The 13,054-nt window shown below is 41.7% G+C and overlaps 1 protein-coding gene across 4 annotated transcripts in view; it reads left to right on the top strand.

Moving 5' to 3' along the window:
- Positions 1–11,428, top strand: part of LOC137650901 (uncharacterized) — a 303,393-nt gene extending 291,965 nt beyond the window's left edge. For 3 of the 4 annotated variants that reach the window (XM_068384050.1, XM_068384053.1, XM_068384058.1), the window contains exons 5-6: positions 9,039–9,169; positions 10,403–11,428. In XM_068384050.1, coding sequence (XP_068240151.1) covers positions 9,039–9,169; positions 10,403–10,765 — 494 coding nt within the window. In that variant the 3' untranslated portion in view covers positions 10,766–11,428. The remainder of the gene's footprint in view (positions 1–9,038; positions 9,170–10,402) is intronic. The other variant, XM_068384060.1, reaches the window with a different exon arrangement.
- Positions 11,429–13,054: the final 1,626 nt, after the last annotated feature.

Here is a 13,054-nt window from a genome sequence, read left to right on the forward strand (position 1 = left end):
TACAGGGAAAAGTCTGTATAGACTCTAGGAAAAAACCCGAGATTGTGAGTTCAAAGAACAACAAGCAAGCAGAAAGTATATCGTGTCGTATATACGTAAATCGTAGTTTGTGCTAGAGTTCTGAATAGAGTACTGTACCTCCCAGGTCTGGATCAGACAAACGAGTTTATGTTCACGTAGGAAACGTAATACAGTAGACAAACATAGCACAACCAAACTTACCTGATTGCATGGTAAGGGAAACTTTGTCCCACATGGTCCATAAGAGGATCAAGAATACTCTGAATATAATCTATAATCTTAAGGCGAGAGAGACGCAAAGATTCCTTCTATAGTTTATTTACAAGAAACACAGAAGTTATGATTAAGTAAAATACTTATGCTAGACATAGACATAACAAGCATAACAGTAATAACAAGGTAAATAAGTTTCATCTGAAAGAGAAAACAATGCCACTCCGTGAAATTAGGAAATTTCAATATATATGTTATTACTAAAAGACATTATGCATAAATATGCTGGCACTCATGTCAAAATATTAGGCTTTTAAGTTCACTTAACTATGGAAGACAGTTTATAATGTTCATGTCAGCACTAAAAATCATCATGATATACCTAAGTCTATCATGCACACCCTTCACTAACAGTCCCAATTAGTGCACTGTCCTTCGCAGTAATCAAACTACAGGCTTTATTACACTGCCTGCAGCCACCACATGAAATTTGATTTCTTGCAATTGCTTCGCATAGTGCTTAAAAAAGACTCTGGAAGACTTCCAACCAGTATAAGCACGTAGGTTATCAAACGAAATAGTCTGAAAGAAGTTAAGAGACGAGGCTACCTTCCTCGGATCATGACCTGCAGGTGTACTGTCAGGATCCGCTCTGCGAATAAAGTAAGTGATTTTCGCCCTTATCTGTTTCAAGGATATCGTTGAACCCGAAGTTTCTCCCCTAAAAAGCTGACCTCCCCCAAAGTCTGAAGTTCTACGAAGATAGACCTTTAGGCATTCCACTGGACAGAGGGATGCTTCTTCCTTCAGAGGGCAGATTCTCCAGGGACCCCATCTTTTAGTGGGTAGCTCATTCTTGGCGAGAAAAGTCGGATCCGGAAAGAGATTTAGATCTCCGTTCGGTGTAAACTGAATGCGGCCATCATCCCTTGAGAGGGCCACTATTTCACTGACTCTGGCTCCTGAGGCTAGTGCAAATAAAAATACCACTTTCTGAGTCAAGTCTTTCAGCGAGCAATCTTCATTGTTCAAGGTCGAGGCCAGATGAAGAACCTTATCCAAAGACCATGAAACAGGTTTTGGAGGGGCTGCAGGCCGAAGTTTTGCGCAGGCTTTCGGAATCTTGTTGAAGATTTCACTTGAAAAATCCACTTGGAAGGCATATAGAATCGGTCTAGCTAAGGCAGATTTACACGTCATGATTGTATTAGCCGCTAGCCCTTGTCCGTGAAGATGGATGAAAAAGGACAGGCAGAAATCCGTAGAATTCTCTTGAGGTTTCTTCGCCTTAACAAAGGCCACCCATTTCTTCCAGGAAGATTCGTATTGTCTTCTTGTTGACTTTGACTTATATTCTTCTAAGAAATTAGTGCTGTCTTCGGAAATCCCAAACCTTTTCTTGACCGCTAAGGCGAGAAAATCATGAGATGAAGGTTCTGGGTTTTCTCTGATGAAGCGTAGACAATCAATTTCTGTACTAGCTGAGTCAGAACTGGTTCCGGCAACGGGATCGGCTTGGATCAGCTTCAGGCGTAGTTCTGTTATCGATGGAAACCAGACACTGCCTGGCCACTTGTGGGCCACTATCGCTGCCCTCCCCCGAGAGGATCTCAATTTGTCGAGGGCTTTCAACAACAGGTTGGTTGGTGGGAACAGGTAAATCCTGGACCATCTGTTCCAATCTAGAGACATCGCGTCCGTCGCTTCCGCTAGAGAATCCTCGTACGGGGCTACGTACCGGGCTAACTTCTTGTTGTCGCTCGTTGTGAAGAGATCTACTTGCAATCCTGGGACTTTGCTCAATATGAAGGAGAATGATCCTGCGTCTAGGGACCATTCGGACTCTATCGGGTCGAACCTGGATAGAGCGTCTGCCGTCACATTGCGGAATCCTTGAAGGTGGACTGCTGATAAGTGCCATTTTATCTTCTTGGACAGATGAAGGATGGCTATTATCACCTGATTCAACTGAGGTGATCTTGAACCTTGACGATTTATGCATCTCATCACCACTTCGCTGTCTAGGACCAGGCGAATGTGGATTGACCGGCGAAGTTTCAGTTTCTTCAGGGAAAGAAACACTGCCATGGCTTCCAGATAGTTGATGTGGAAGGTCTTGAACAGGGGAGACCAAGTTCCTTGCACTTTCCGAAGATGAGAATGACCCCCCCATCCTTCCTTTGAAGCATCCGTGTGGACGGTGACTGTAGGAGGGGGTGGTTGCAAGGATACTTTCCTTCTTAAGTTCTTTGTTTCCGACCATGGCTTGAGAATCGATCGCAGACGATTTGGTAATGGTCTTAGTAGATCTCTTTGATCGTTGTAAGTGTATTTTCTCCAGATCCCTGAGGCCTTTTTTAATTGTGCTCTCAAAAGTGGGTCCGTCAAAGAGCCAAACTGGAGAGACCCCAACACTCTCTCCTGTTGTCTTCTTGAAATCTTTCGTGACCGAAGCAGATTTTTGACGGCCCCTGCAATCTCCTTTCTCTTTGCCTTTCGCAAGGAGAGGCAATGTGATTGTAAGTCCCAGTGGATTCCCAACCACTGGAACTTTTGAGCTGGAGACAGCCGAGACTTTTTCAGGTTTATCTTGAACCCTAGGTACTCTAGGAATTGGATCACTTTTCTGGAGGCTTGCAAGGATTCTTCTTTGGATGCTGCCCACACCAGCCAGTCATCCAGGTAGGCCATCACCTGAACCCCTTTGAGGTGTAGTTGTCAAACAACTGCATTTGCAAGCTTTGTGAATATTCTCGGAGCAATATTCAAACCGAAGGGCATGGCTCTGAAAACGTATTTTCTTTTCTGGAGCTTGAATCCCAGGTAGGGGGAAACTTGACGGTTGATTGGCACATGCCAGTACGCATCCGTCATGTCTATGGAGACTGTAAATGCCCTTTTAGGCAGAAGGGTCCTTATGTGCTGAAGCGTCAGCATTCTGAACTTGTAGTTCACAATGAACTTGTTGAGTGATGATAAGTCCAGAATGACTCTGAGCTTTTCCGAATCCTTCTTCGGAACACAGAATAGCCTTCCTTGGAATTTGATGGACTTTGCTTTCCTTATCACTCTCTTGTCCAGTAGTTCCTGAACGTATTCTTCCAGAACTGGGGTTGAAGGCTGGAAGAATTGAGGAAAGCTTGGTGGAGTTGAGTTCCAACCCCACCCCAGTCCTATCTTGATCAGGCTGTGGGCCCAAGGATCGAAGGTCCACCGATCCTGAAAGTGTAGAAGTCTCCCTCCTACCGGCAGCATCTCACTTTGAGTGCTGGGTGGAAGACTTTCCACCTTGGCCACGACCACCTTTGTTGCCTCTTCCTCTGAAGGGGTGTCTAGAAGAGCCTCGAAAGGATCCCCTAAACTTTGGCTTAGAAGAAGCCGACTGCCTTTCGTAAGCTGGGGTGAAAACTGGTGACTGAGTCGCCAGTGTTTGGGGCACCAGTTGAAAGGTGGTAGTAGGTTGTGCCTCCGTCTAGGGCACCGTGGCCATGGGAAGCTGTTGCTGTCTTGGCTGAGAGGACAGGCGAGGCCGCTTCAACTTGTTCTTCGGCTGGGGACCCCTGTCAGCAGAAGATTTTCTCTTGGAGGACAAGCCCCATTTAGAGAGGAGATTCCTATTCTCCGAAGCAGCCTTGTCTACGACCTCCTTCACCACATCACTAGGAAAGAGGTCTTTTCCCCAGATATTAGAAGCTATCAGCTTCCTAGGTTCGTGTTTCACAGAGGCAGAAGCAGCAAACACGAACTCCCGACAAGCCGTCCTGGCTCTGATAAAGTTGTATAGGTCCTTTGTAACTGTAGCCAAGTGCGCCTTGGCAAAGACCATATACATATCTGGGGAATCAGGGATGCTAGCCATCGTTCTAGCCCCGTTTGTAAAGACATGGACGCTGCCAAGCGTTCCTTCGTCTCATGTTCTCTCTTCAAGAGAAACTCTGACAGCTTTGGGAGGTCCTCGTTGAACTGACGTCCAGCGATATCGGCCTCCAGCTTCCCGACTGAGAAGGTAACGTGAATGTCCTTCCAGTCTTTGTCATCTGAAGGAAAAGCAAGGGAGAAAGGCTTGCTCTCTTCCAGCGTGGGGCAGGGCTTTCCTGCTCTCACGGCCTTCAGAGCTGCTTTAAACCCTTTATCCATAAAGGGAAAAGCACGTTGAGGGTCAGCAATAAACGACGGATGTTTTTTGCTTAATGCCGGCACCTTTGAGCTAGTGAATGCCCTCTCCTTTAGTTTTGTGGAAAACAAAGCCTGTGCTTTAGCGAGCTCGAGGGCAATTACTTCCTTGGGCTCCGTCTCTTCTTTGGATGACAGTTCAGTTCTGAGCCGGACATAACAATCCGGGTAGGATGCCCTGCTGGGCCAGAACTCTACTTCCTCCACTGGGACGGTACCCAGTTTCTCTGAAAGGAAAATCTTGCCTGCTGACATAGGCATGTGCTCCGCGTACCTCCATGGGTTAACATCGGAGAACACAGGAAGATCCTTCACGTTTAGTTTCTTCGGGGCTAAGCGCGAGGAAACTAATTGTTCGATATCTGACCGGAAAGTAGTCTCTTTCTCGGAGGACCGCTTCTGCAAGTCGTACACCATCGACATCAGAGATTGCAAAGTGGTCGTAAGTGCCTCCAGATGAGGCGGTTGCGAAGAGGTTGAGGGTGCTGGTTCCGCCACAGCTGCTGAAGAGACCGACACTGCTTCAGTATTCTCAACCTCGTTAGTAGGAGGAACAACTGCCTCCTGTTCTGACTCTTCTACGAGGAGATTCTTCTCAGTCTCCTCGGAAACGACAAACATATTGTCGTCCAGGTGGACGCTTTCCAAAGCATCCGCCACGTCAGGATCTCCAGATTTCTGAACCTGGAGCTGCACCAAGGGGATCAAAGGTTTGGTGTGGGGAATGACGGAATCGTCACGAGCTCCGGGGAAGAGACAGTCCCTCATCCTAGCATTAGGAAGGTATGGGCCCGAGGTATTCTTTTGAAAACCTCTAACCCATTTCCGCAGCGTAATCCTAGCTGCATCCCTAGACTTCGCAGAGTTTTGATCATCAAAAGCCTCCTTAACCAACTTGTCGCACACAGTACATACCTCTGGGTCCCAGTACTTGAGGGCCCCTTTGTGACAGAACAGCGGGCATGAGACCTACACACGCCATGTCCGTAGAAGTCCTTGCTGTGGACCCTACAAAAGTTGTTCCCGCACTCGGGATGCTCCTCCTGTAAAGAAAAGAAAAGCAAATGAGTTTTCTGTGAAATTCTCAAATTTCAACAAAATACATTTATTATATTTAGCTTGGATAGGGTAAGCTATAGTAGGAAAGACACCCACATGTGTTTCCCGTCCAGCCATTTGCTATGACCCCTTCCCGTATTGAACCATGAAATTCACAAGGAATTAAATAACAGAGGGAATATCCAAGATATATAATGTCTTCTTGACACATCCTCTTATAATGTTCAATACAGTGGATAAATTTAATGGACATAACCATTAAAATAAGAGAGAATCATCTCTCTATGATGGTCTCACAAATGGCTGCTCAAGAACCACTTGTAGGTTGGAAAAAATTTTACCATATTTTTCTGGATACAGCAGTTGGCGGTGGCAGTATGCCGCCGACACTGCTGGCCCCGCCGGCCCCGCCGACACTGCCGGCCCCGCCGACACTGCCGGCCCCGCCGACACTGCCGGCCCCGCCGACACTGCCGGCCCCGCCGACACTGCCGGCCCTGCCGACACTGCAGATCTTGCCGACACTGCCGGCCCCGCCAACACTGCCGGCCCCGCCGACATCGTCGGCATGTAGGGCCAGTCGGTAAATGACGGCAGGCAGGTGTCTACCGAGCCTGCCGGCAGCTACCTCAGATAAAATTTGAATATAGTGTCGACCTGCCGACATTGTCGGCATGATGGGCTAATCAGCTTATGCCAGCAGGCTGGCATCTGCCGGGCCTGCCAACCACTGCTGGTTATTAATATAACACTATGGGTGGAAGGCATTGGCCAGCTGCCGACAAGCTACTCAGTTGCCGGCAGGCAGGCCTACTAAACTCACCAACGGCCATCGATCAACGATGTCCGAGGTAAGAGATTACAGCGAACTGTTAGCCTAACCAACCCAAATCGTCGGTAGAATTAACTGCCGACTATAGCCCATGATAGACAGTAGGAGAGAAAGGTAAGGATAGGAGATGGCAAAGAATCAGCTATGTCGTCTACATCCTGAAAGAGTGTACCAGTGTAAGAGGGAAATTAATTCGGGCTTCCACTCAACCATATCCCATCTTAAGGAATATGGAAGGCAGTCCAAGGGAGGACTCTAAGGAACACTCAAAGATATGAGGTTATCTGTCAGTAACCTAACCAGGCACTGACAAAAAAACTCATGCCAGGTCTACAGACGTCCAGAGGAGCCTATGTAGAACCACAGCCATAAGGGTGCTGGATCATTCAACACGAAAGAGATAGCGGGGAAGGGGTGAATAGTCCATAAGTAAAGCAATACCCTAGGGCATTACTTAACCTGAAGGATTCTGTCCTCATAAAAGCCTCAACAAGGGGAAGTTAATTCCCCAGGTTGGGTTAGGCAATGAGAGAACGTCCAAAAACGAACTCATGAGAACAGAATCTCGTACCAGGGATCAAAACAAGGAAGAAACCTATCCTCCCGTTAAGAACCCCCAATACAGGATTGTCTGCTAGACCATAAAGAGGAAATTGTAAAACAATAACCTCTACAAGATCTAGGGAGGCAAGCCTCCTGAACAGCAACTAGCCCTACTGGAATACCGACAAGCTACTCAGTTGCCGGTATAAATCCAGGTAGCCAGATGCCTAACACAGACTTACTCTGATGTCCCGTCCCCAACTCCAAACTCAATGCTGACAAACTACTCAGTTGCCAGCTCAGAGAAAAGGAGAGGGAAACGAAACGCCCCAGAAAATTTACCCAACCATAGGTTACAGTAAATTAACTGAGGATAGCCTAGGCTAATCAGAGGGAAAGGGAATTACTCTTATATCTCATAGAGATAGTATTTACTTAAAGGGGCAATGATATCTATCTTACCCCTAAAGACAATACAAGAGTAATGGGGACATATAAAGTATACTAAAGCACTAAAGCTATTAAGCTAGAGAGCTTAGAGAAACGTTCTACGTAACTCTGGTATACTATTATGGAAGAGGGAAGGAAACAGTAATATCTTAATTGTATAAAATATTGCCTGAGCTTCAATACAACTTTACCAGAAAGGTTATATCATGCATGAGGTGTGAAAGTGCCGAGGCTAGAAGCCTAGCACTCATGAGGCTCGAAAATTATAGCCAAATTCATGACAACAATGACATAATATAAAAATCCCTAGCTAAAATACTAAATAGCTAAAGTTATTAAAGCAAGGATGCCGGGAATATCGTTCTTGCTAACTAAATGAACGAAAGAACGATCGCTTCATGACGCCATCCAGCCAGCAACAGCTCTTGTTACGTTAATTACAATACCAATCGAAAAGCAAAACTGGCAAGAGCTTACATTTACACAATTCAAAGATATTACTTAACTTTCCAGAAGCTGATGAAGCTGGGGAATCCATAATAATTTTAATAAAGCGAAAAAAGCTTCGAAAATAGCGAGATAACACAGGGAATACTGGTCAGCAAAGCTAAAAACGAAAGAATGGTTTGGTGGCTCCGTGCGGTGGCGGATGGCCGAACTATTTACAGTACATTAGGAGAGTCGAGTAGTTTTACCTCTTGAACGACTCTCTTATTTTCTTGCCACTTTCCCTCTCGAAGTGAAAGGCTATTCGGGGTGTAAATAGCTATGAGATGTGTCAAGATACGTCCTTACGCGATATCCCTTGGAGAAATTTAAGGGATACTCGCTCCAGGAGTTAGAATTCTGGATACCTTTGGTAAATTCTCTGGGATATATCACTGTTTTGTCACATATAACTTAGGAAGCTACTAATGAAGAAACTTCCATAAGCACGACATGGCCTAAGCCCAAAAAGTATTGTTATTCTCCGGAGTGGAAAGTTTACAGTTTTTCTGACTACTATTTTGCTTAGGTGAAAATGTTACTTATTAAATTCTGTAGACATTCATACAATGCTGTAATCTCATTGTATATGTATCAATTACTTTGTATTTGAGTGTTTTCCGTCACTTTGGGAATACATTTGAACGAGAGTTTGTTTATTTCCTTTTCTCACTGGGCTATTTTCACTGTTGGAACCCTTGGGCTTGTAGCATTCAGCTTTTTGAATTAATGTTGTGGCATAGCTAATAATAATAATAATAATAGTAATAATAATGATGATAATAATAATAATAATAATAATAATAATAATAATAATAATAATGATAATATATATGTATATATATATATATATATATATATATATATATATATATATATATATATATATATATATATATATATATATATATATATATATATATATATATATATATATATATATATATATATATATATATATGTATATATATATATATATATATATATATATATATATATTTCTGGTCTCGTATAACTACTCCATCTCTCCCCATTCCTTAGGTATGGGAGAGGGTGTAGTTATACCCTGGTGAGAGAGACTGTAGTTAAGAAAGGGGGAGGGGGTGAGAAGGGTGGAATCTGTGTGTGTATGTATGTCCATATCTATCTAAACATTTAGCCGTCATTTTTTGATGTGTCGCGTACACTAATAATGATAATAATAATACTAATAATAATAATAATAATAATAATAATAATTGATTTCTTTTCTTGGCTGCAGGCATCTACGAGGAAGTAGTATCCTGGGTACCAGAGCTTCTGGTGACGTGCCCCAGCGACCCCTCTGAGTGGGCCCGCTGCTTCATCGTCATCGCCTTCAAGACTTTGGACGGGGATTTCAGCAGGGTAAAGGTCTTTATTAAGTACAATAAGTACAATTCAATTTCATTGCTATTGTGCTTATTAGTTATAATGATAAGATGCTAATTATAATGCGTTGCTCCGCTGTCAAAATATATAAGCATATATCTTTATGAAACAATGCTTGTTAGAGTGCATTGCTCCGCCAATGTCAGATTCTATAAGCATATCTCTTTGTGAAAAAGTTATTTAGAATGCATTGCTCCACCAATGTCAGATTCTATAAGCATAATTATCTCTTAATAGAAAAAAACGCTTGTTAGAGTGCATTGCTCCGCCGATGTCAGACTCTATAAGCATATCTCCTTATGAAAAAAGTTTGTTAAAGTGCATTGCTCCGCCAATGTCAGATTCTATAAGCATAATTATCTCTTTATAGAAAAACCGCTTGTTAGAGTGCATTGCTCCGCCGATATCAGATTCTATAAGCATAATTATCTCTTTACAGAAAAACCGCTTGTTAGAGTGCATTGCTCCGCCGATGTCAGATTCTATAAGCATAATTATTTCTTTATAGAAAAACCGCTAGTTAGAGTGCATTGCTCCGCCGATGTCAGATTCTATAAGCATAATTATCTCTTTATAGAAAAACCGCTTGTTAGAGTGCATTGATGCGCCGATGTCAGATTCTATAAGCATAATTATCTCTTTATAGAAAAACCGCTTGTTAGAGTGCATTGCTCAGCCGATGTCAGATTCTATAAGCATAACTTTTTATAAAAAAAAAAACTATTTATTACTGCATTGCTCCACTGATAGATTCTATAAGCTTAGCTCTTTATGAAAAAAAAAATGCCTATTAGAATGCATTGCTATGCCAAAGTCTAACTCTATAAGCATATTTTTTTTTATAATAAAGATGCATTGATCCACTGATTTCAGATTCTATAAACATCTTTTTATATATAAAAAATGCTTATTAGAATGCATTGCTTTGCTGATGTCAACCTCCATAAGCATATCTTATCCACCACAGCAATTTAGCTAAGCTTCACTCCTAATTGGAAAAGCAGGATGCTACAAGTCCTTGTGCTCCAGCAGGGAAAATAGCTGAGTAAGGAAAGGAAATATGAAAACAAAATAGAAAATAGAAAACAGCTTAATTCTAATGAAATTTTGTGTACGGTGAACGTTTACTTGATAAATCCTAAGCTTATGCAATAGATTTAGTTTTAGTTAATATGTTGCCTCAGTAGTGTATTCTTCTTCTTCATTTGTCCAAAGGTGGAAGAGCAGTGGAGAGAATGGACCGGGGCACTTCACGTTTACTTCAACATCTCAGACGACCTCCATCTAAAGAAGTTGTCCTTCTACAGAAGAAGCTCTCGTCATCACCATAGCCTTTTCACTTACATCGTCATCATCGAGGTCGATACCGTAACCAAAGAGAATTGCCTCTACCTCCTAGACTTCGTCTACCGCATGAGGATGAAAGGAATGGGCGGCTATTTGGGCGTGTATCAGGAACACGTTCCTCCAAATGCCTCTGCGTCGTCGTCCACTGCCAAAAATGATGGCAGTGGTTGCGAATCTTCCTCAAACGCGATAGATTCAAGTACATTGGACCTGACTAAAATTAGCATTTAGGTGAAATATTCATTCGTTCTCTTCTTTTTTATGGCTTGTCTTCTAACATACTTCTTATAATACTGTAAATTCGAGGAAAGGGATTCATTTAAGAAATTGTACAAGCGTTGATATACTGTTTGACGTAAAGTGTATGAGTTTTTTGTAGAGGGCGTACCAGGAAACCGACCCCTTAATGTAGGAATAACAGTGCAAAACAAGAAAGAGCTATCTCCTGCTTATAGAAGGTATTGGAGAGGGCGCATCAGGCAACCGACCATTTATTGTAGTGATAACGGTGTGATAGAAGAAGAACAAGCTATCTCCTGCTGACAGAAAGCATTGGAGAGGGCGCATCAGGTAACCGACGCCTTATTATAGGGATAACAGTGGGAGAGAAAAAGAAAGAGCTATTTCCTGCTGATAGAAGGCATTAGAGAGAGTGCATCAGGCAACCGACCATTTATTGTAGTGATAATGGTGTGATAGAAGAAAAAACAGCTACCTCCTGCTGATTAAAGGTATTGGAGAGGCCGCATCAGGTAATCGACCATTTATTGTAGTGATAACAGTGTGAAAGAAGGAGAAAGAGCTATCTCCTGCTGATTAAAGGCATTGGAGAGGGTGCATCAGGTAACCGACCATTTATTGTAGTGATAACAGTGTGAAAGAAGGAGAAAGAGCCACCTCCTGCTGATAGAAGGCATTGGAGAGAGTACATTAGGCAACTGACCATTTATTGTAGTGGTAACAGTGTGAAAGAAGAAGAAAAAGCTATCTCTTGCTGATAGAAGGCATTGGAGAGGGCGCATCAGGCAACTGACACCTTAATGTAGGGATAACGGTGAGAAAAAAGCCGAAAGAGCTTGCTCTAGCTGGTAAAAGGCCATTGGAGAGGACACATAAGGCAACCGACCCCTTAATGTAGGGATACCGGTGTGAAAGAAGTATCAGGATTTAGATGAATATCTTTATTTAACATTGGATTGGAGCAAGATACGTTTTGTGCATTCAGAATTATCCAGAATATTCATCGGTTCAAGAAAAGGTAAAGGTATAGACTTCTGATTAAAATATGTTGTATTTTATAAAACCATCTGATGATCATTGATTAATTTGCTAATTTTCAATTTACCAATAGGCATGATTAATGGCTGTCTGGTCTGAATTATAGCTGTTAAATGGGTAATTAATCTCCTAGACTTTTTCCTAAGAATATAGAATACAATTTATTTAGATATTAACATTTAATATGTTAAGTGTTAACAATAAAAAATAAATATACAAATTTTCTATTCATTTAGTTTGTTATTTCTTGACTCTATAATCAGATTTGACGGATTGACTAACATACTGCAAACACACACACACAAACATATATATACATATATATATATACAGTATATATATATATATATATATATATATATATATATATATATATATATATATATATATATATATATATATATGCAGACAGAGAGAGTAGAGGATAATCTGACATGTAAGAAGGACATTTAAGGAAGAGGACAGATAATAGATGGACATTTAGAATTTCAGAATGGATCCTTACAGATTGCAAACGAAGCAGGGGAAGGAAGAAAAGACACTAGATTGATGAGCTAAGAAAATTTGCATGTAGGAACTGGCATAGAAAGACCATAAACAGACATGAGTGGAAGGATTTGTCTAAGGACTTAATCCTGCAGTGGACTAGCTCTATATATATATATATATATATATATATATATATATATATGTATATATATATATATATATATATATATATATATATATATATATATATATATATATATATATATATGTAGTAGAACCTCAGGAGATGACTACTTTGGTATACACTAGAACTTATACGACACCAGATGAGGCACTCGTACCACATTTACCTCTCCCACGCTTGCTGTAACCGTGAATTTTCACGTTTTGTGATTTTAATGAATCCGTTAAAATCACTGCCAGGTCTTTACTCAGACAGTATCTATAACGTTTATAACGCTTTCAGAAGGCTTAAATCACTGACAGAAGTTCACTCAGACTACCTTTATAACGTTTACAACACTCCCAGAAGGCTAAAATCACTGCCTGATCTTTCCTCACAAAGCTTCTATTTGTGAGAAAAGTAATGGAACAGAGAAAAGTGTTGGGATCGCTATAGTGGAAAGAAGAGATCATTGAGAAGTGTGCAGTAGAGTTGCATGAACTTTACTGATCTTGTGGTAATATAGGTATGCTTAAAGCGGCAATTTATATTTTGGTTATGAAAACAGATGCAATTAAATCAGCTAGGGG

Source organism: Palaemon carinicauda, chromosome 1 (assembly GCF_036898095.1).
Source record: "Palaemon carinicauda isolate YSFRI2023 chromosome 1, ASM3689809v2, whole genome shotgun sequence".
Lineage (NCBI taxonomy): Eukaryota > Metazoa > Arthropoda > Malacostraca > Decapoda > Palaemonidae > Palaemon > Palaemon carinicauda.